Here is a 23,558-nt window from a genome sequence, read left to right as displayed (position 1 = left end):
CACTGTATACCTTGAAATGGCAACCCTAAGTGTTATCAAACATAAAAAATGTTTTTAGTATAAGGCAATATGAATAAATAAAAATAATGCTCTGTAAGGCCTTAGTGAGTACACACAATGTTTAAAATATCACGTGTTACAACTCTGTCTACTTTGTAGTGATCGGGTGTCATGTCTTGTCTACTCACTAAGTGTTCTGTATACTTCAAAGACAGCAGCAGTACAAAGGAATCCCATTTCATGCTGTGATTTCAGAAGATCCTGTTTTATCTATTTCACTGCGGCATCGTCTCCCGTATTATGTGTGTTTATTTAAGGTAGCAAGCAGCTGCTTCTCCACACTCTCCCAGTGAGTCTATCATAAAACCATGCCAGCTTACTGAGACCCCCCTTTACTCACACAAATGTCACATCCCACCAGATTCCACATAGCTTTTTAACAAGAGGAGAAACTATGCACCAGAACTGACAGCTGCGATTACAGCCTCTTAAGCTGCCTGTAAGATCAGACTAAACTCTGCTGCTCTTCCCTTAGGTCAATACTCAAATATTCTACTGGTACATTTACTAATAGAGCAGATATCTCAAATGTGCCACATGTAGCAATTTCAAACACAATCATATAACTGTCAGATAAACTTTAATGCCTTTGTTTATTCTTTGCATATCACAAAAAAATGGGCTAATGTTTCAGTTTTTTCCCCATGTAGTTCTCAAAATCAAGACAACATTTTCCAGACACTTCCTTTTTTACAACCTCAAACACAATAATTACCTCATTCATATATATTATTTGAAGCCTTTTAGTTGCAAATGAGCATGTACTTTAAAGTTTAGAATGTGAATGCAGAATCTCAGCACACCTGAAGGCACAGGTGCGTAGGAAGAGGGCGTAACCCAAAACGTGTCCACAAAATCAAAGAAAGGTTCCTGCACACTGTATCGCTCTCAGTCAAACATTTATTGGCGTTATGGTTTGCAAAACGCCAATAAAGCCACATTTATGAAATACTGGCACATATTAAAATCTGATCCAGAGCTCAGCTCCATTTTTAAAAATCCGCCTTTATTTGTCTATAAAAGAGGACAAAACTTAAAAGATCGTTTGGTCCATGCTAATTTTTCCACAAAAAAGCATACCAACCACAACAAACCCGTCTAAGACCTCTCCCTAATGGAAACTATAGATGTGGGAATTGCGCACAGTGCAACAACACTTATAAATCTGCCTATTTCTGTCATCCTCTCACCGGAAAAAAGTTTCCTATAAAAAGTATCATCACATGCGCGTCCACTCATGTAGGTTACATAATTCGCTGTCCGTGTGGCCTTGCCTATGTAGGTAAGACCTCGAGGAAACTTAAACAGCGAATTAGTGAACACAAGAGTGTCATACGCCGCAAGGATGAGAATTATCCAGTGGCTGTTCACTTTAATGAAATGAGACATGACGTGGCCTCCCTCCGCTTCTGTGGGATCGAACAGGTTCCGTTGCCACCTAGGGGTGGAGACCACGACTTGCTTCTAAAAAGAAGGGAAGCGTTCTGGATCTTTACGTTACAGACATTGTCACCAAAGGGACTAAATGATGAATTGTTGCTGAATGTAATGTTGTAGATGTTTATTTATTCTCTGTCTGTCCTGACTGTAATATCTGCTGCCTGCAGGAAGAGCTATGTGTAGGGAGCATTATTTTTGCGGTCTGTCCCTCTGCCTCTGCTGGGGTATCCAGGGGCTTTTGGACACACTGCAAAAGATTGCTTCGCTTCAACTTAGGTTGTTTCTTCTCCCCTCCTTCTAAAAAAGAGATTGATTATTTACCGGCATTTACTGTTGCTTGTATACTTTCAAAAATCTAAAAATTGTTTTTAAATAATTGGCATGGTTGCCCCTATTTATACAGTTTCAACTCTTTCATTGCGAGGGATTATAGGCTAGTGTTTTATCTTTATATAAAAAATGTATACACAAAAAAAATTTTTTTTCATATCATGTAAAAACTCTGATGTACCTGTTAATTGAATGTTATCGCCCTCTGACAGGTGAGACTCATCAAAAAGGTTGAGCCCCCTAGTCCTCGGATTGGTCAGCTGCACCCACCGGGGATGTACTTATATGTAGGGCAGAGATGTTTTCTGATATGTCTGATGAAGGTCACATCGACCGAAACGTTACGCCAATAAACAAAATAAATATAATGAAATGAAAACACTAGCCTATAAATCAAACCATAACGCCAATAAATGTTTGACTGAGAGCGATACAGTGTGCGGGAACCTTTCTTTGATTTTGTGGACAAGTTTAGAATGTGAGAAATCATCATAAGAAATGATTGCTGTGCAATGCACCTGTCTATTAGTAGTAACCAGAAATTTAAGAAGTTTCAGTATAAGAGCAAAGTAAAGACACTGAAATGCTACAGTCTTGCTGCTGTGCGAAGTGCCTGGAACCTAAAGATGAGTCACATTTCAACTTTTGGTCAAGTAGAGATTACTCTGAGATCTTCTTTTGCAGAGGGAAGTTGTTCCGCATATGAAGTGAATCTGTTAAACCGAATCTTATCAAACTTTTTCTGTCAGGACTGTATAATAATGGTAAGAACTACGATTATCCATTAATCAGTTAGGCACTGAAAATATTTTTGACCGGTTACACATGTCCATCTATAGGATAATTTTGCTACTTTTCAGTTTACTGCACTGCACACCACCCTGGTTGCGAATCACACGCTGCACTTGCTTGCTGGTCTGTTTACAGTGGCGTTGTGCTAGCCTACGTCACACATTTTGTTTACTCTGATTGGTTTTCCGTCTTTCCAATTGCGTGAAGGGGCACTTTGAGTGACAGCCATTGATACCGCCCCTCTGGAATAGAGGAAATGCACACTCCGTGTCCAGACAGTCTGGCAATGCCAGGCTACCACTGAACACCACTGTGAATGACAGAGAAACCTTAGATAATGATCATCATCAGTATTATCATCATCTAAGGTTACTCTTTCATTCACAGTGGTGTTCAGTGGTTCAGTGGTGTTTTTTTCTAAAAATGTCTTAACTGAAAAAGTTTTTAATGATAAGTGTACTATACACATACAATGTAATGTATACAGTATAATGTCGACTTTTTGTTGCATACACATACAATGTAATGTATACAGTATAATGTCGACTTTTTGTTGCAATAAAAAAAAAAATCGATTACACTGTTGGTGCTTCTTACATTATGGTGGGTGCTCCCAAAATTTTGTTGGTGCTCCTAACTTTTTGAAGTTAGGAGCACCAGTGCTACCATGTAAAAAAGTTCATTTCAAGCCGTGTATTGTGACCAAAATTATCACGGTTATCATTATTATTGCGGTATTTGTGCTCAAAATGTTCAAAAAGTACTTATACACACACTGAAATCATTTAACCAAGTTTTCTTTTGGAAAAACAAATAAAATAAAGAGCACAATAGACTTTCTGTCTAACAGAAAGTCTATCATGTTTGATTTTCTTTTTGTCGTTCACGATTACTCCCATCACAGCCGTCACTTTGACCAATAGAAACACAGAGTTAGCTGCTGCCATAGACAACTGTAGGGCAACAACACCTCAGTCTTTTTAATGTTTCCTCTAGGGACGTTACCACACAGAGTAAAAGGGGAAAATGATGGTGTGAAACAGCAAAGGCACATTGTCAACCTGGTGAGTACTGCCATTAGCATCAAGCTAGCAAACAATGTTATTTCTTCATAATGTAGACAGACATAAAGTAAGAAAATTAAAAAATAGTGGCGGGGCTTTTACTCACCACAACTGCAGAGGCTACCAGCTTCATTTGAAACAGACTACATTATAAAATGACCGTTATTTATTAATTCCTCTGTGTTTTTATACTTTTACTTTTTATCTGCTCCCATTGCCTTGATAAAGTTAATGCATCATACCATAATTTCAAACTCAACACTTCCTGTATCTTTTTCAAATTAAAGGCCCCATATAACCTCAGCTGAGAGAATCCCTCCATTTTCTAAATAGGCCTTTATTGTAAAACATTTGCAGGAACTTGTTGTGGAGGATTCGGTGACTTGTATGTTTGCGTACGGTGCTTTAAATGTAGCTCCTGCCATCTGCTGGCGCTTTTTAGGTGACTACAAAAACATTTTGGCTGGCACGCTAACAGACATCTCTCCACTTTGTGCATGTATAGGTCCTGTTTGTGCATGTGTGTGTCTTTCAGACCTGTGTGTAATTGACAAGCAAGAGTGAAAACATTGAATTTCCCCTCAGGGGGATTAATAAAGTAAATAAACTTAAACACAGTCACTGAAATAATAGTAAAAGTAATAAAAATAGGACAAGAATAACCTGATGACATCACACAAGTAGTGAAAGACAACCGGGGATAATTGGTGTGGACCATCTTGTAGTGTGTCATGTCTGTCATGGCACGATTTTATGACTCCACAATTGTGTAATGTGACATAGTGACTTTCAGAACGGGCAGAAAAGTTGTGTAGTGTGTACCAGGCACAGGTACACTCGCTGTATAGTTGTGGGTGGTGGTCACGGAGAAGGCTCATCAAATGGTTGGTTACTGCTGATAACACCATCCCAACCCACAGTGGTAGGATGGCGTTGTTGCGGAACCCTAGTGCCCACCCTCCGGTTCCCTCCCATGTTCACGTTAGCTGCTATGTTGCGAGCCACGTGCAGACAATCCTGACTTAGACTCTAAATCGTAAAGGGTGTGAAAGTCTCTTCCATTTTACTGTCTTCTCTGGCAGATTTCACCGTGGGCAAAGGAGATATAGACAGTGGTCTTTCACATCCACCATGCCACTGCAAGTGCAACAAAATCCCTGCAAGCAAAAAACCAATAAGACTAATTTATCCATGTACACTGTACACCCCAATTCGCTCACTCAATTTAATTTTTTTGGAAACAGCTTGCACTCAAAATTTTTAGTACAATACAGTGACATAAAAGTTTTAAAAACATCAGACACAAAATAAATGTGTAACAACACCCTTGTCTGACAGGAATTTTATGTCAATTTAACTTGGCTTTTTTGTTGTTATTTGAGCATTTAAGTCTATATCACATGAACATAAAAGTTTCTAAGTAAAAACGTACAGTGGTGTGAAAACTTTTTCACACAGGGCCATGTAGCTTTGGATTTTTTTCTTCCTCATTAATAAAACCCTTCATTTAAAAACTGCATTTTGTGTTTACTTGTGTTATCTTTGACTAATGTTTAAATTTGTTTGATGATCTGAAACATTTAAGTGTGGAAAACATGCAAAAAAGTAAGAAATCAGGAAGGGGGCAAACACTTTTTCACACCACTGTATGATCATTTTGCTTATAAATCAGTACTCTTTGCTTGCAAGTTGAAAAGTTTTGCTTGCAGATCAATCCTCTCTGCTTATGCACCTTTAAATTGTTTGTAATTCGCCAATAAACCCAGAGAAGAAGAAAAAAAAAATGCTTTGCAAGCTGTCATTCCGATCAAGACTGGCCAATAGAGACGTGTCTTACAGCTTTCAGTTTAGGCCCAACCCACCAGGTTCAACTTTTTACTCGCAAAACTTTTCGACTTGCAAATGAAAAGAAAAGACTCGCAAAAAAAAAAACTTTAAGATTTGCAAAGAAAACTTTAGGATTTGCAAACAAAACTTCTGGATTTGCATTTTTTAATCAATCATTTTTTTTACTTGCAATAAAACATTTTTTGATTGCAATATTGATACTTTTGCTCTCAAATCTTTTTTTTTGATTGCAAAACCTACTCTGTTTGATTGAATAATAAAGAAACAAATGTAGCACAATAGAAGTGCTCTTTATTTCACCTCAGCACAACATTCTGTTCGACATTCTAATATCCACACAGGCGGGTAGTCACTAACTTAACTCATGGTGCAAAATGTCAATGAGTTTTGTGTCAAGTAACATGAAGTTTTTATGTCACTGTGACAATCCAGGGCATTTGTGTAGACTTTGCATTAAAATTTTGTGTCGTGGATGGATTGGGGTTTACAGCCCAAAAATATTGAAGAGAGTGTTTTTTATTACACTTTGGGTTTTTTTTTTATCAAAAAACAGCAATGGACAGCAGGATGCAGGATTTTTTCTTAAAGCATTGCAGAGGTATTCATTTGGCATGCATATACATTGGATTGACTTTAGTAACTTTAAAGTACTTGAAGTGTGCACTTTACGGCTGTATTATCAAGGAAAATAGAAATACTGTATCAGCAGATATTCAACATTAAATCGCTCAAATCAGGGGCAAAAAAAAAAAACTTGAAATGGACATCCCTATTATATTGTATGTATAGTATATGAATATCATGTCACTCTACTTTGTTGAGTCCATATATGTATGAGTGTATCTATTACATGTTGTATTGTTACTGTAAATATATGTTATTGAGCTAATGGGGCTTTAAATAAAGGAATTGCCTGGATGTCAGAGTAAATTCAACTGAAGTGTTCACACCTAACACGGAGCCCTCTATCCCAATGCAGTAATTAAAGCTCAATGAAACTGCCCTGCATTCACCACTATAACCCAGTTAAAGGTTGGTGTAGCTGAAACACATGGTTAAACAGCAAAGATTTCTACTGTCGCCCAAAAGCAGCATCATTCTTATGACTTCTTTTCTATTAGCTGTGTGATGGTGATGACGAGGCTCATGAGGGATTCAGTGTTCCCTAAGCAAAGCAGACTCCTACTTACGGCTGTCATAACAGATGTTGCCAAGAGCTCGGCCGGTCTGCAGTAAAACCTCCTGGTCGGTGGAGTTTAACAGCTGAATTAGAGGAGGAATGAGGCCGGCTTCGACACAGGGACTCCGCATGAACTCTGAAAGAGGGAGAGGTGTTGGGTTACAGGTCAATATAAAACTGTCTGTGAAGTTAAACTTATTCAAGGAAGTTACGAGCATCAAACTGCTACATAAATTCACATTTCCTACAACTTTATAGACGGTATCTGTAGCACATGTACTAATCACATGATCAAGCTATGAAGTGCCTTTAACAAATAAAGAAGGGTCAAATGTCATGAAAATCTGACATTGACCCAAAACTAATATTATCTATTAGTACACTGTTCCTGATCATCCTTATTCTAAGCTCTGCAGAAATATTTAGATACTGGCGTGTAAAATCTACTCTATGATCTCAAGAAGTCCCAGTCAAAGCACAAATTCAGAGTAATTAACCATTTTGTTCATCCTTAAAGATGTGTGGTCACTTAACTTCACATCAGCTTATTCAAAATGAGAAATGCAAAACAATGAAAATTTATACAGAGATAATTTGACATTCCTGTGACCTGTTAAACCCATAACCCTCCATTTCATGTTAAAGCTGCACAAAGAAAATGCACACGATAAAGAGTCCTAAAGGCTACAATCATTAGAATTTTCTAACGTGAATGTTTTCCATGTCTTTTCATTGTTGTTGTTGTTGTTTGTTGATGAGTTTACATGCAATGTAATAATCTGAATTATCTTCTGTTTTCTATTCACTTTAGAGCATAGACACTCGACCCGTGCTCGACGGGACACGACAGATCGTGCCTAGTTTCAGACAAATATTTACAAATAATGTTCGGGTTGGGGTTGGGTTTATTAGAGTGTAGAGTGCCAAGTGTGGATGTAGCCTGGTTCGGACAAATATTTGCAAATAATGTTCAGGTTTGGGCCAGGTTCAGTAGAGTGTAGATCAATCAATCAATCAATCAATCTATCAATCAATCAATCAATTTTATTTATAAAGCCCAATATCACAAATCACAGTTTGCCTCACAGGGCTTTACAGCATACGACATCCCTCTGTCCTTAGGACTCTCACAGCGGATAAGGAAAAACTCCCCCAAAAAAACCCTTTAACAGGGGGAAAAAACAGTAAAAACCAAGAGTGTAGAGTGTGGCCTGGTATGGACTAATATTTACAAATAGTGTTTGTGTTCTGGTTGGGTTCAGTAAAGTGTGGAGTATGGAGTGTAGAGTGTGGAGTGTGGAGTACGGCCTGGTTCAAATAAATATTTACAAATAATTTTTGGGTTGGGTTCCGGTTAAGTAGTGTAGAGTGTGGAGTGTGACCTGATTCCGAAGAATTTTACAAGTAAGGTTTGGGTTCTGGTTGTGTTCATTAGTAGCTGCAGAGTGTAAACACCTGACGCAAGGTCGACAGGATCCAACGGGACCACACTGGTCAGACCAGGTTGAGACAAATATTTACAAATAAAGTTTGGGTTCGGATTCCACCTAAAAATCATGGACCTACTGTCTAAGTTGGGCTACTTCTTGTTCAATACCGGGGTTTGCTACTTACATGACAATACCTCAAAACAACACATAGGCTTTTTCAGGAGGTAAATATTCATGTGATATAAAATTAACTAGCTCACGATAAAATGAGAGCAAAACAAAAACAGAATGTGTGTCAGGATCGGGTAGGTCTCAGTTACTACTTTTCCAGGCTCAAGTCAGGTTCGGACACGAAAAAAAAAATGCATGTCAGGTTGGGGTCAGGCTTGATTAGTACTCTATCCGGCATGGGTGTTTTGGACACTAAAAAACAGTGCAAATTGGATGAATTTGGGTTTGGTTACTACTCTTTTGACCTCTGAATGGCTTTGGACATTAAAAAAAAGCAGAATGCGTGTCGGGTTGGGGTCAGGCTCATTTACTTCTCTATCCAGCTACGGTGTTTCAGACGTTAAAAATCGAATATGCATTGGGTCGCTTTAGACTTTGTTACTACTCTCTCAGGCTCGGGTTGGGTTTGGTTATTAAAAAAAAAGAACAGAATGCATGCAAAATTTGGGTCAGGCTAGGTTACTAATATAGCAAACAGTTTAATATTTGAGCTTTGAGATATGAAGTCATTTCATGTCAAAGCGAAGTTAGGAGTCATTGGTGAGGCAATTTTTTGTTGTTGTTTTTTTGGATTTCGTGAAAAATAAAGTTACTGGATTTTTAACTCAAGTCTGACCTGAGTTCAAGTCACATGGCTTGAGTCCACAGCTCTGATACTGGCTTTCTGTGATAGACTGGCTACAAAAGTCCAGTGGCCAAGCACTCAGTTTAAATCGCCAAAATAAGTACCTTTCTTGTTATTAAGTATCTTGATCAATACAATGCTAACAAAAAAACAGCAACATGTGGGTTAAGTCTCAACTCACCCACATTCACATACCACTGGATAATGGGGTGAAAAGCCCAGATCTGGTACTAAAAGGTGGAGCTGTAAACACTGCAGTCCGTTGATTGGTCAGTAGCGGACAGTCACTCTGCTCAGGGCTGAGCTGTGGCTGGTTTTGAGGCAGAAGCCACTGTTCATACTGTGGAGAGTTTAATTAGTAAACTGTAAATCTGTAATGAAAGGATGTTGTGCTGCCTCTTGCAGCAGCCGGAGTCGGAGAAAAAATAACTTCATTCACTGTGAGCGGAAAAGAAGCAGAAGATTCACTATGCTGACTTCGGCCGGGTTATGTTAACTGCATATATTCCAATCCTCACTCGGAGAAAAGAAAAGGGTCACGTAGCATCGGGCCAATGCGACACTAAACCCCCGAGCTTGCCTGAGAAGGACTAAATGCACAAAGCTGCCATTTTTAATTATCCCATTGAGAGAGACTCTCACTGCAGCCTGTTGCAGTGGAAACGCTAGGGTCTAGGTACCATGTCTGAAGGGTACTTTCAGTTCCAAAGGTACAGTACCAAAAATGTTTGGTGGAAACGGGGCTTAAGAGACCAACAGAATTGCTCTGCCTCATCACCTAACCATCAATCTGGAAATCCATCGGTAAAAAAAAATAAATAAATAAAATAATTCTTCCTTTACTCTACAATGTAGATTGCAGAATCTGTCTTGAGAGATTACCTAACCATAGAATCCTTATACTTACCCACCCAGCTAATGTGTGATGCTTAAGAACAACAGTAATGAAAGAAATGAAAGAGACAAAGAATGAGGTGATAACTCACATGATTCACTGACAAAGAGACAGTTTACAATTCCCACATAAGCTCCGAGGACTTCTCACCAGTGACTAGGCTGTGATCACATTTTCATTTGGGAAACCATGTTGGATCCTCTGGGTATAGCATGGATGACTCACTCTTCTCTGTTGTGGTGGTGATCTGTGCTAATTAGTCAGATATGTTTTTACATTAAATCTTGCCTGGTGCAGCTTTAAACAATTGTGTCCGTTCAAACTGTCAGACATAGAGGGAGTTGTCTGTAGCCCAGCAGTCACTTGGCTGCTTGCAGACATTTCCGGAAGCAGTGACAGATAAATGCCAGCAGGTTGTTGCCAAGCCTGGCAAACTGCTGGGGAGTGATCATTAACTGCCGTCTTGCAAGCTGCTAAAAACCCATTCATTATCGTAACCTTTTCTTGCCCTAAGCTCTATTCACATCCACTTTTTTCTCCCTTAAAAGCTTCTCCTGTGCTCACACAGCGGCATTATGGGAAACTGAAGCTCTCTGACACTGCAGTTATGCAAGGTTTGAGTCCTTACACAATAACCTCACAGTCAGTGACAGCTTCACTCTGAAATGCCAAGAAAGGCTGCTAAAACTAGCCCCGTCTGAAACAACCTGTCAATCAAACATGCTACCGTTTGGTTCTTCAAGTATTTTAAACCATAGAGGAGCGCTAAAATATCCATGACTAATACTTTTGCTCCACTGTCTCAACACATTATGTATTCATGAAGAAAACACAGAGAATCAAAAAAAGATGAGAGCTAGAGAGAGTGTAAAAATTGAATACTGACGAATGGAGGAACAGAAAGTCAGGGTGTTCCTGGATGGATGGGCTTGGAAACCGAACCTCACCATTTTTGGCCACCTCAGCTATGATGTTGGCTACTTTAGGGGTGCAGGAGGACTGAGGGTTTAGCAGGGTGGGGAGCAGGGGAAGAATGCCCATCTCCTGGATCTTCACACTGGCCTCAGTGTCTGTAGAAGGAAAAAAAGAAAATGAATGAATGAATGAATGAATGAAAGTTTTGCTGATACAAATATCAGCCTTCCTTTGTACACAGAGATGGTGCTATAGAGGCGCTGCAAAGTCCCTTCTTTGCACTGCCTTTGCATTTTTACACAGAACCAAACCACGGCGGCATCATGCTGCTCCAGTGTGCAATTTTAGATAGGATGTCGACATCGTGGAAGCAAGTGTCGGCCTCTAGTGTGACATTTAACATTCGCATTAGCAGGACTTAATAAATAATTACAATGGCATAACATGTCAATAACAATCATTTACCGTCTTTTATATGGCAGCTGATCTGGTCCTCTGATCTGGGTAAGGTGCTCCTGGACCTCATTTTTTCAAAATCTGTGGATATTTTCAGCCACTGTTCTTTTTCTTTGAGTTAGCTGCTAACTGCTAGCACCCGCTTTTGAAATCTCCCATCTGTGGGTCGCACACATAACACTGTGCGGGATGGATCTAATAGTGTTTTGGTCACAATCCATTTAGATAAGTATACAGAAGCAGCTATGGATATCTGAAAGCTTTAGTGATGGTTGGCGATCACAACTTTGAGCCTTAGCTCTAGGGAGCCCTAGGGCTGTCTGTCAGTCCACCACTGAGGTTCAGACTAGGGATGTCAGTTTCAGTTAGTTTTGCTTTTGAAAGACCTGCACCTATTAACCAAAGTCTAACCGCTTAATTTAAAAACAAAAACAAAAAAAGGCATGAAATACAAGAGGCCTTTTCTTTTAGTCCATTGCTTCACTGACTCAGTGAGCTTCAGCACTGCAGTTCAAAAAGCTATCCATTTAGAGGTAGTAAAAATATACTGTCTTGCCTTTTATTTAATTTTCTGCTGGCCTTGCTGACAGACGGCTGACCAGGTGCACTAACATGTAGAAACATACCCACTGCTCAGTCTCTGGTCTCCACAGGTTCCTTGGCCACTCTTCACTTCGCACCACCCAGGTAGGGTGGAAGCTAACGTTAGCTAGCTAGAGGCTCTGCTCATTCTGCGATTACAGCCGGTATCGCCGTTCCAGTGGCAGAACACGTTCCTGCGGAAACACTGTACCCACCCTCCGGTGTCCCCCAGGTCACACCGCTGAATCAGAGGCTTCATTTCGAGCTGCAAAACCCTTTTAGCTTTGTTAACCATGTTGGCACCACCAGCGGTGATGAAACTGCTAACGTTGGTAAGAAAGCTAAACAGTGAAAACATAGCCCACAATGCTGAAGGGGTTTTATGGCTCTGAACTGAGCCAGGTACTCTTTATAGCCGTTCTCTTTATACATCCATGGACTCGGCCTGTGGACAGGCACACAAACACACACAGTGGTCTGTAAAGCATCAATGCAAATTTAAGTGCAAAACCAAAAACCTGTGGTCCATAAGGGCGTATTGATCCGTGCAGGGCGGACCGAACAATTCATATTTTACCGAGGACCGTTACATCCCTAACTAGGCCTGTCACAATAACAAATTTTGCTGGGCGATTAATTGCATCAGAAACTATTGCAATAAGCGATAATATTGCGTAATTTTGTACTTTTAAGACCATTTTTATTATTGTTGTAATTTTGCTGGTTTTAGACCATTTTTTAAACTTATATAATGATAATAAAGGCATATTGATGCAAGTACACTCTTTTAAAGAGAAATAAACATTTATTTAACAAGAATATTTACGAATGCAAAAAAGACAATTTACATATCCGAAATAACACGTAAAAATATCGAAATAAATAAATGAATACAAAAAAATTGACTCTCAGTCTCTCACTCTCAGGTGTGCAGTTAAGTTGTTCATATTCGCTCTTTTTGTTGAGATGGTTTTAGAACAAACCCGGCATACCGGCTCGTCCAAATTACTGGGCTCCCCTCTGTCATTTGGTTTAAATCCAAAACACTCCCACACAGGGGCTGTGGCATTTGGTTTAGGAACAAGTTCCATGTCTTTCTCTTACGCCCCGCCTCCCCCACAGAGACAAAGACACTCGATGACAAGAGCTTTCCCTCCGTTCATTACGCTAATGAACCAACTCACCTGGCTGCCAGATGATGCACGGCAGTGAACGCTCTTGTTGTCCAGTCTCTTTGGTGGAGAGAGACGGGGAAAACAAACACGCATGATATGGCAATTAATCGCGGCCGGAAAAGTTACCGTCTCCCTTTTAATTTACCGTGCAATTAGCTGACTTATCGCATATCGCGACAGGCCTATCCCTAACATACATACATACATACATACATACATACATACATGTATGTATTTGTATGTTTAGCATTAAAAACAAAAGCTAAACAAAAACAATACATATGCTATATGTCACACTAGAGACTGACACTGTTGTGTTACTTCACACCCGTCACACCTCTGTTGCTTCTCGGATGACAGCATGCTGTCTGAAATCACATACAATCACACACAAAGCGGCATGATGCTGCCGTTGCGGTCATATAGCACCATCTCTGTGAAAAATGGGGTAGAGTGTGCCACTAGTTTTTCCAAATTCGCAACAGCACTTTTACAGCACATGATTTACCTAAAAGGGCATTGGCATGACACAAGCCTGCCCTCAAGAATACATTTCCCGGTTTTTCCCACACATTCAATTATGTGTGGCAGCCTGCCATGATATCAGCATTTGCTGCCACATATTGATTTTCCAATCTTGAAGCTGAACCATTTATTAGGAGTGTTGCAAAAATGTACATAACACTCAGTTATTCAGAGCACCACACTCTGGGTACAGACAGAGCAGCAGAACGCCAGGCACAGTCAAAGTAAAACTTCATGAATTCATACAGCGCTCTCATTTTAATGTTGTCCATTGTTTTTCAAACCCACTTCAGATTAAACTGGCTGCATTCCCATGGAAACTACTCACCCCACAGTCAGGCTCTGATTCTAGAAGTTTGTATCAGTACTGATTCGCAAAAATTTCACCAAGTTTCCTTTTAGATTGGTGCATACACAGCCTGTTTTTGAAATGCTTGCCTAAGTGTCTGTGTCATTGTAGATGAAGACAAGGGACCAGTAGCATCACTGCATTTGCCTGCTATACGCCCACTCTGTAAACAGTGAAGCTGAAAAATCTCCAGAGCGCTGTTACTTCCTTCTGCCAATTTTTCATTAATGCAAAACGAATCCATGTTGAGGCAGCGCCTGCATCTGAGAGACTGTTGCTCACTCTAGCTGATGCTGGACAGTATTTAGCATGAGTTTTTCAAAGCCCAATAATCAAACGTGGTTTTAATGCTAATTACAACTTGAAATAGGTACTAAAGGAATTTGAAAGCAGTGAACAGGTGAAACAGGTAACAATTTCATCCCTGTTTGAATCAGATTTTATGTGCATTTTCATCTGAATCATACAGAAAATATTACAGAAATGTAACTAGGTCAAGACTGTCTAGATACTTTAATTGGAAATTTAGAAGAGGAGGTAACAGACAAAATATGGCTCTACTCACTGTTGCTGGCAAGTGCTTTCAGCAGGCAGTCCAGACAGCTCTCCACACTGTCAGTGGCGCTGTCTGTAGATGCTAGCTTCAGCTTCTCCAGGGCTTCACTTAGGTTGTCTGAAAAAAGAAACAGTAAGTGAACAAAAGTTAAATTCATGTAGGCAGATGATAGTGACAAGCTGAAAATTAAACAGGAAGAGAAGATGTGATGAAAAATCTAGCGCATTTCATTCATAGGCCAGGAAGGGTATTAAGGCTGCAAAACATCACGGTCCAAGGCTAAACATGTCATGTTACTCCTTGGATCCATGGTAGTTTCTTCAATGGTTTTGCAATTGCATGTTTGTTTTCACATATGAGAATCCTTCTGAAATGTGGGGCTTGCTGGAAAACAGAACGAATTACCCCAGACCACACTTGAGTGTGAAAGAGGTTTTCAAACTTCAGCTAATATACTATCTTGTAGGAGTGGCGGGAAAATTTGATACAGCATAGTATTGCAATATTCTCCATGGAAATATTTTATCGATACACAGACGCCAAGTACTGATTGTGTTTTGCTGCAATAAAAATGATTAAAGTTAGATGAACAGACTAAAAACTTTATTTTATGAGGTAAAACTGATGTTAAAAAAGGAATTGGAAAAAAGGTAATAAAATGCAATATATTGTGATATATTTTATTGCAATACTCAGCATATCACAATATTGCAGTAATATCATATTGTGACCTAATTATCGTGGTAATATCGTATCATGGGTCCGCAATCCCAAACCCTACCAACTTGTGGGAAAAACTCCTTTGGATAAACCTCTCCAGGTTTGAAAAGAGTTGTGTCATACTGTCAAAAAAAATAATATTCCAGGATCTTTAGTTGCCCTATGATACACTGATAAACCTGTACAATGTGTGTTGGGACAGGTTCCAACCCACTGTTATCTACAACAGAATAAAGTGGTTAAGTGATCAGATGGAAGGATGGAATATCCTCGGACATCTCCCAGAACACTGTTTCGGATGTTAGTCATTCAAGACTATGTGATATTGATAGTGATATGCTTCCCGCTTCAAATAATAAACACTACTTTTTAATCTTCTGTATGTACATAGTGTGGTTTTATTCTCAGTAGAAGAAGCTGCCTTCATTTTTAATGAATTATCAAAAAATAGCAACCATTTTTGCAATTTTCAGTTGTTCCTTCAATTTCATTATACAAAAACAATCTAACAACATTGCATTAAAAAGTTTTTAGAAAAGCTGGCCTGTAATCAGGCATTTTAGGCTGCAACAATCCCTCCAAAAATGCCTGCAAAATCCTAGAGGGATTGACAAATGTCAGGTTCTACAGATGGCTGTTCAAATATTTGTATTTAATAAAATGCGAAAAAACAGACAAAAAAACTCCTCCATCTTGAAATGAAAAGCCCACTGTTTGACGAAAGAGGCGCAATGATGCCACACTGCACCAAGCATAAAAAAAGTTTTTTTTAAAGAGAGGCACGGGCTGTACACAGTTACTTCTTCGGGAACACACTGACCATAGACGGTGCAGCCATACACTAAGTTTCCACCTCAGCTTGTTCTCTTTACTCCATTATGAGAACTACAAGTCATCAATCTGCTACACTGCCTGCCATATTAACCACAGAAACAGAATCAATAATTTATAACTGCTGCACATCCATCACATTCTATGAGAAACTACATCATCCTGTTATTCTATTAACCAGTAAAATAAACAAATTACAGATTGTCTTTTTCCTCCTAACATCATTTGGTAGTGACTGAGCTCTTTCTCAGAAATGTTCAACAGAGCTGCACCCTGAGATATTTGAGATCTGTGATACCACTTTACTTCATCTTAGGGCTGCACGGTATATGCGGTAGACGGTAGAAATGATATAAATTTGGCCCACGGTAGAGATTTGCGCTCTACCGTCCTATCGTCGATGACGTCATCGCACCTGCCTCAGTGTGAAAATGGCTGCGAGCACAGAGACAGCGGAGCAAGAGGAGCTGGTTCACGTCCGTGATTTAGCGTAGCACGTGCAACATGTGTTGCTGGAGAACTTGTGAGTGAGTGAGTTAATGTCTTATGAACAGCCCCGGACTTCTCAGACTCTTTTAGTGACTTACCGCTCAGAGGGAACTCATTCAGTGTCTCCTCTGGCAGCAGCACAGCGTCTCTCCCTCTCCTCTCTCGCCGTGCGCACACGGGAGTTGGTTTTCGGCAAGAGAGTTTGTCATAAACCTTTGGTAATGTAAACCTATGTGACGCTAGGGGCTCCACAAAAAACTCCATATGTGAATGTGTGATAGTTGTGGTATCATAACAGCCTGTCACAGGTTACAGCGTGATGATTAGAGGAGAAATGGCAGAGCATAAAGGTCCAGGTGGAAAAAACACAACTCAGTCATTTAGGATTTTGCTAAAAGAAGGAAATTACCTTTTGATATAGATCCCAGGGGACATTTTGCACCATAGAGTACTGGGTTTTAATTTTGAGTTTTGAGATCTGCATTCTGCACAATAAATGCTCTAAAAAATATATTATATCTTTGCTTTTGTTGTTGTTGTTGTTTTTTTATCCATTTAGCTTTGCTAAGGGACTACAAAACCCATTCAGAAACACTTTATTATAACTTTTACACTTAAATTTATACCGCGATATATACCGTTACCGTGAAGGGATTCGATTTATACCGTGATATAAATTTTAGGTCATACCGTCCAGCCCTACTTCATCTATATGTAGGGGTGGGGGGAATCGATGCAGCATAGTATCGCAATATTTTGTGTGGCGATATTGTATTGATACAGGGATGGAAAGTATCGACAATGTGTACTTTTGCAAATACACATTTTAGTACAACTTTTGGTCCTACAGTAATAAAATCGCTTTTTGGGTCCACTAGATGGTGCTGATGTCTTTTTCCCTGGTGAGGTCAACACAGGTCTCATGCTGCATTCGTTTTGTACTCAGAGGTCGGAAATCGGAAGGGGGAATGGAGTGACCTCCAAGTTGACAACAGTTTTTGCATTCTAGTTGACGACTAGGGTTGGGTCCGTATGAGAAAAAAAAAACGGTCCGGTTTTTGTAAAAAACCGCATCAAGTCGGTAATACCGGATTTTCGCCACTTGGGGGCGCAATTGACTCATTTAAAATAAAAAAAAAACGACCTTAGGACAACAGAGTGACAGTAACAAGTTGTTTCTTTTATTCCTTACAAATAAATTTTGCAGCTTACTCAATCAGTGCAAACAAGGGTTGCCTCCTTCGTCTGGCTCAAAGCCAAAGTGTTGCCATAGTGGCGCATTCTTTGATTTCTTTGAGACTAAATTGTCCGCCATTATCGATTCCCCGTCACTATTAAACAAACTCCAGGCTATAGTAGAGGCCTCGGCGCACGCGCACTCGCACCCCCTAGCTCAGTCTCCGCCCCACCCCCACCCCCTCTCTCTCCTGCTTGCTGTGCGCTTAGTGAAGATGCAGTCACAGGTGCTCACAGACTCGGGCGTACTATAAGGGGAGCGGACTCCGTGTAAAAATGTCCGTGAAAAATCCCCGCGATGTGAAAAATACATGCCGAACAGTCTTTTGTGTGACACTGGTGCGCGAAGCGGAGTCCGTGCGGTCGTGCTTTGGGCGCACAGGGCTTGCAGATGTCCACTTTTACCGGGCGGACCTCCGCGGCGTCCGCTCCGCGTACGTTTCACCCGAGTATGTGGTCCGGTTGGTCTAAAAAAAAAACGGTCCAAGACGGAGTACCGAACCGAATTGGTATTACCGAGAACCGACCCAACCCTATTGACGACGGTGGACAAGTTGGAAAAAAACATGGACGCCCGCAAGAAAGCCTTTGTTGCCATTGCACTTTCGGAGTATAGACAGCTTCAAATCTATCATGCACTCCAACTGATGAAAGCCGCAGATGAGGCTGACCTAATGTAAAACAAATAAGATAAAATTGCTATAACAGTACTTTAGCAGAGTGTTTGCTCACTATGTATGTGACCGGCAGCCATCTGCTTCAAGTTTCCGAGTTGGAAATCCGATCTCAGGGTGCGTTCGAGTTTAAACTTCCGACTGGGAACTGGGAATTTCCGACCTTCGAGTACAAACCAAACGCATCATCTGTCAGCAGCATTTGGCAGGAAGTTCATCAAAACAAAGATGGAGGCACCAGAGAAAGAAATCAGAAATGCGCCGTCTGTGTTTAAATCAAACGTTTGGACTTATTTTGGATTTTTTAACACAGAAGTAAAGGAGGATTTGGATATGACACATGCAATTTGCAAGCAGTGTCATACGAGAATAAAATACTCTGGGAATACTACAAACAAGAGGGCTCACCTCACACTCCACCATCCAGAAGCGTTAGCCGGTGACAGCCAAGCTAACACTAAACCCGCTCTGCTGCAAAATCAACCAACACTGAACACACTTAGCTTGACCAAACTACCATCTATCTCTGAGAGAGCTAAGAAAATAACACAGTCCATCACCTACTTCATGTGCAAAGATCTGTGTCCATAAAGCGTTGTTGAAACCGAAGGCTTTTGTTAAAAACACGGCAACCCAGGTATGTGACTCTGTCCTGACATTTTTTCACTGTCACAGTCATACCAAAGCTCTACAGAGAAGTGAAGCATAAACTTGAGGAATCTATGAGTACAGCAGGAAGGGTGGCATTAACTTGACTTCAAGGTCAGTGGATTCATATGTGAGTATAATGTAGTGGTGGGGGAAAAAATTATATAGCATAGTATCACAATATTTTTGTGTGGCAACATCGTATCGTCATACAGTGCCATGTATCAATTTTTTTTATCATATAAATTATTTATATTTACCAATACAAATTAAACTTTAGGTAGCCTACTAGAATAATGAAATCAGTTGCTTTTTCAGTCCACTACATACTACAAAAAAATGACTGAAGTGAGATGAACACACTGAAAACTGACAACAGTGTTTCCCCTAGGATGGAATTGTAGCAGCGGAGGTGAAGCACGCGCACGAAAAAAAATTTCACACGTGCAAAACTTTTTTGTACGCTTGCAAAGAGAATTGTTAACATGTGACAATGTAGAGACAGAAATGACACAATGACATAACACGATAATTGATTGTTATATTATTTTGCGCGATGGACGCTTCATATTAAAACATAACTTTACTTTATGAAGAGATAAGACGGAGCCCTCTCCTCTTCTTATATGCTTTACTCACAAGTGTGTGAATTGACCTGGATATGAAGCATCCGTAGCGCAAAACAATATAACGGTAGTTTCTAAAGAGCTAAGACGAAAAAAGCGGTGGTCATATTTCAGCAGTGCTGGAGCCTATCCCAGCTGACATTGGGCGAGAGGCAGGGTACACCCTGGACAGGTTGCCAGACTATCGCAGGGCTAACGCATAGAGACAGACAACTGTTCACACTCACATTCACACCTACGGCCAATTTAGAGTCACCAATTAACCTATCCCCAACCTGCATGTCTTTGGACTGTGAAAAGAAGCCAGAGTACCCGGAGAAAACCCATGCTGACATGGGGGGACATGCAAACATTACACAGAAGGGCTCCCTCCTGGGATTGAACCAGGAACCCTCTTACTGTGAGGCGACAGTTCTAACAACTACACTACCACTCCTAATATTAGGGATGGGAATTGATAGGATTTTATCGATATCAATGCCATTATCGATTCTGCTTATCGATCCGATTCTTTATCGATTCCCTTATCGATTCCTCCTGTGAATTAATGATATCACCTCCTGTTGTTTGTAACCCAATACATCTGCTTTCAGAACGTTTTATTATGAACCTTAAAGCCATGGTCTAGTTTAGAAAGATGATGAGAAAGATTTGAAAAAAAGCATCCCCAGCCTGAGTGTGTCAACACCACGCAGCTAGTGCAGCTAACTCAGGTGAGGCAGCTAACGCAGCTAGCCCAGCATATTATAACAACAAATAGCGTGCAAATCAACTCAACTGCCCTCATCTTACCATCCTTGGTGTTCCCATGAAATCCGACAACAGGAGCGGGGATGCGCCGAAGCTCCACAGTCGGCTAGCAGCTCCAGGAAGGCTAACAATAACAGCGCCCCGCCCGCCGTCCACCTGGAGCGGGGTTGCGCCGAAGCTCCACAGTGAGCTAGCAGCTCCAGGGAGGCTATCAACAACAGCGCCCCGCCCGCCGTCCACCTGGAGCGGGGATGCGCGAGGCTCCACAGTGAGCTAGCAGCTCCAGGGAGGCTAACAACAGCGTGAAGTGAAGCTAAGGCTTTGATCACTTCTGTCTCTCCGCCATTACGTTTTCTTTGTTGTTGAACGGGCTGCTGACTGACGAGCACAGATTAGGTGTAATGAAAAGAATCAACAAGGGAATCGTTAAGCATAAAGGCTAATGATGTCGATGAATTGGACCAGTTGGAACCGGTTCTTAACAGGAACCGGTTCTCGATTCCCATCCCTACCTAATATAATGGCATATTATCTCACAGAGGACTGGTGACTGCTGTCTCATGTTCTCCAAACTAGTGCAGTACACAAATGTCACACCAGAGCAAACATTGCAGACTTCATGCAAAATGCAGCATGAGAATGGGGGACTGCCGACAAAAACCTTGCTGTGTAACAGACGATGCTTCTAATTGGGGTATTGCCATTCAGTTAGTGGGATACCTGCATGTAAAGTGTTTTGCTCACACATCTAATGAGGCCTCGCAGAGGGCATTAAATCTCCCAACAGTTCAGTTTGTTAGATGTATATGCAGCATTTCTGACAGGTTTTATGACTGTGTTGGTAAGCCTGTCTGCTTTGCATCACATTTTTCTGTAATGAAAATGATATAAGTCAGATGACTACAAACTTTCTCTTATGAGGTAAAACTGATGTTGACAGTTTTCCTTTGGGGAAATAATTTGCAGTAGGAAAAAAAAGGTAATAAATAGCAATATATTTTATCGCAATACTCAGCATATCGCAATAATATCGTATCATGACCTAAGTATTGTTATAATATCGTATCGTGGGTCCTCGGGTGATTCCCACCCTTAACATATATACACCTATTTACAGTCTGATGCAATGAACTGACATCAGTCATGTACAACAACTAGGTTAAATAATGGGTGATGAATGCCTACAGAGCAAGTGCCTTAAATACAGTACATGTTCTGTATGAGCTAGAGGGCGGCTTACTCACTGGGTCTATACAGCTCTGTTTTTGGATGCATACACCCACAGCCTACAGTCTACACTCTCAGCAAAATCTGATTAGGACTGACGACCTGTCGCGTTTGGTCCAGAATGCTGTCTAATTACTCTACAGGCTGACACACTACTTTCTCATCTATTCCACTGATCATCCATAGAGACTTAGATTTATTTACATTACCTGAAATGATTGAAATTGTTGCAAATAAGGGTGGGAATTTTCTCAACTGTTATTCCAGCATTGTGTCAACAAACCAGGTGATGGTAAATTGCATAAGGATTGCAGACACTGTTGCAGTGACCTGGCTGTTGCTGTCAGTTTGCTTGTGCACTGCACAACCCACACATCCATCCCCCATGATAGATGCCTTGTATCAAATGACAACATGAGTGATCTGCCTTGTGAAATACCTCATAAGCTGTCAAACACATATGCTTTACATGGCATTCAAAGATGCTTCTGCCTCATATGGAAGCTGTTTTTTAAATGTAATAGATGAAAAAGCAATATTATGTCAATATACAGCATGTTTTTATTATCCATATTCCATTCTATAACCACTACAGTAGTCACAGGCCTGTGCTTAAAAATATCACTATCCAGTGTGCGTCCACCATCAATAACCAATGTAAACAGTAAGATTATAAAGAGCAGTGCAGTATAAACCGTTACACAAAGTGGGCTGCTGGATCCTATTGCATAACAGCTGTGGAGATGGAGGAGTGCCATCTACACCATCAACAGCACTGCCATTTCAGGGGATGTACATTCATTTAGCAACTGGGACCTTCAAGCCGTTTCTAGTACCAGCTGAATTGCGTCGAGGGAGAACGAAGGCAGTACAGAATATATCCAGAGCTAGCGTTGCTAAAAGGGAAAAAACCCCAAGTACTAAGAGTGGATAGTGGATGTAGAGAGTCAGGGAAGCTAAGTACCCCACCCGAGTACTGAGGCAGACACGCGCGCGCACGCGCACGTATACACGATTTTGCCACAGTCAGCTTTTCATATGACTAACTAGCGTTAACGTTACAGTAATAACACACAAAGCTACAGGGAATTAACGTGGTAACGTTATAGTGACATCATCGCATGATACATAACATCAAACATGCGTTGCTTCTCCTGCGTTTAAATAACCACTTTAAGGTTTAACCACTGTTTAGTGGTAAAAACAGTTCTTGTTAGCTTACCCGGCTCAGTGTGAGCTGGTTGCTCGCCGTCTACTCACCCATTTCAGCAGGATGTTGCTCCGGAAAATAAACCGGGATGTTAAGCTCTCCGGGGCAGCTGGAAACCGAGTCGTAGTTGCCGGAGGCCCCGCTTTCTCCACGCTGTTCCTCCCTTAAACCGCCGTAAACTGGTGAAGTTAGCGGGTGGAGGTTAGCGAGCTAGCTAGCCAGTTAGGTAGCGACAGCAGCCACCGGGCCGGTCGGGCAGTCCCGCTCAGATGGATGCTGTTGTACAGTGGCCTGTACACCGGCTGACTACCACGTTAACACATCTGACTTCCTCTCATATCCACACCAACAGTCAGGACCTGCTGGCTGGCGCTCCCCTAGTCGACTGACTCAGTCTGACATGTTACAACCAAGTCCGCTGTAAGGCTTCCGGTTACAACCTTCAAAATAAAAGGCTTTTCGAGAACACCGTGTCATGGGACACATCGCTGGTGGTGGCAGCCTAGAGCCTATCTGAAAGCCCTAGTAGATGCTAACCAGATCATATGCGTATTCTACACAAACAATAAATTACAACAAATTACTATAATTTAACTATGAAACTGCTTAGTTAAACCAATGATTTCCCATTTTCTTTTGCAGTTTTTATCATATACAGACATGATGTCTGTGTTTAATGATGTAACGAGACAAT

General features: G+C 40.8%; 1 protein-coding gene across 3 annotated transcripts in view; it reads right to left on the bottom strand.

Annotated features, from left to right (window-relative positions):
• rap1gds1 (RAP1, GTP-GDP dissociation stimulator 1) overlaps positions 1-23,288 on the bottom strand; it is a 63,778-nt gene extending 40,490 nt beyond the window's left edge. For 2 of the 3 annotated variants that reach the window (XM_050066945.1, XM_050066946.1), the window contains exons 1-4: positions 22,915-23,288; positions 14,463-14,570; positions 10,843-10,965; positions 6,725-6,850 (exon numbers count right to left, since the gene is read on the bottom strand). In XM_050066945.1, the coding sequence (XP_049922902.1) occupies positions 6,725-6,850; positions 10,843-10,965; positions 14,463-14,570; positions 22,915-22,918 (361 nt within the window). In that variant the 5' untranslated portion in view covers positions 22,919-23,288. Of the gene's footprint in view, positions 1-6,724; positions 6,851-10,781; positions 10,966-14,462; positions 14,571-22,914 lie in introns of those variants that run through there. The other variant, XM_050066947.1, reaches the window with a different exon arrangement.
• Positions 23,289-23,558: the final 270 nt, after the last annotated feature.

Source organism: Epinephelus moara, chromosome 17 (genome assembly GCF_006386435.1).
Source record: "Epinephelus moara isolate mb chromosome 17, YSFRI_EMoa_1.0, whole genome shotgun sequence".
In the NCBI taxonomy this organism is placed as follows: domain Eukaryota; kingdom Metazoa; phylum Chordata; class Actinopteri; order Perciformes; family Serranidae; genus Epinephelus; species Epinephelus moara.
This window is presented reverse-complemented; position numbering and strand designations above follow the sequence as displayed.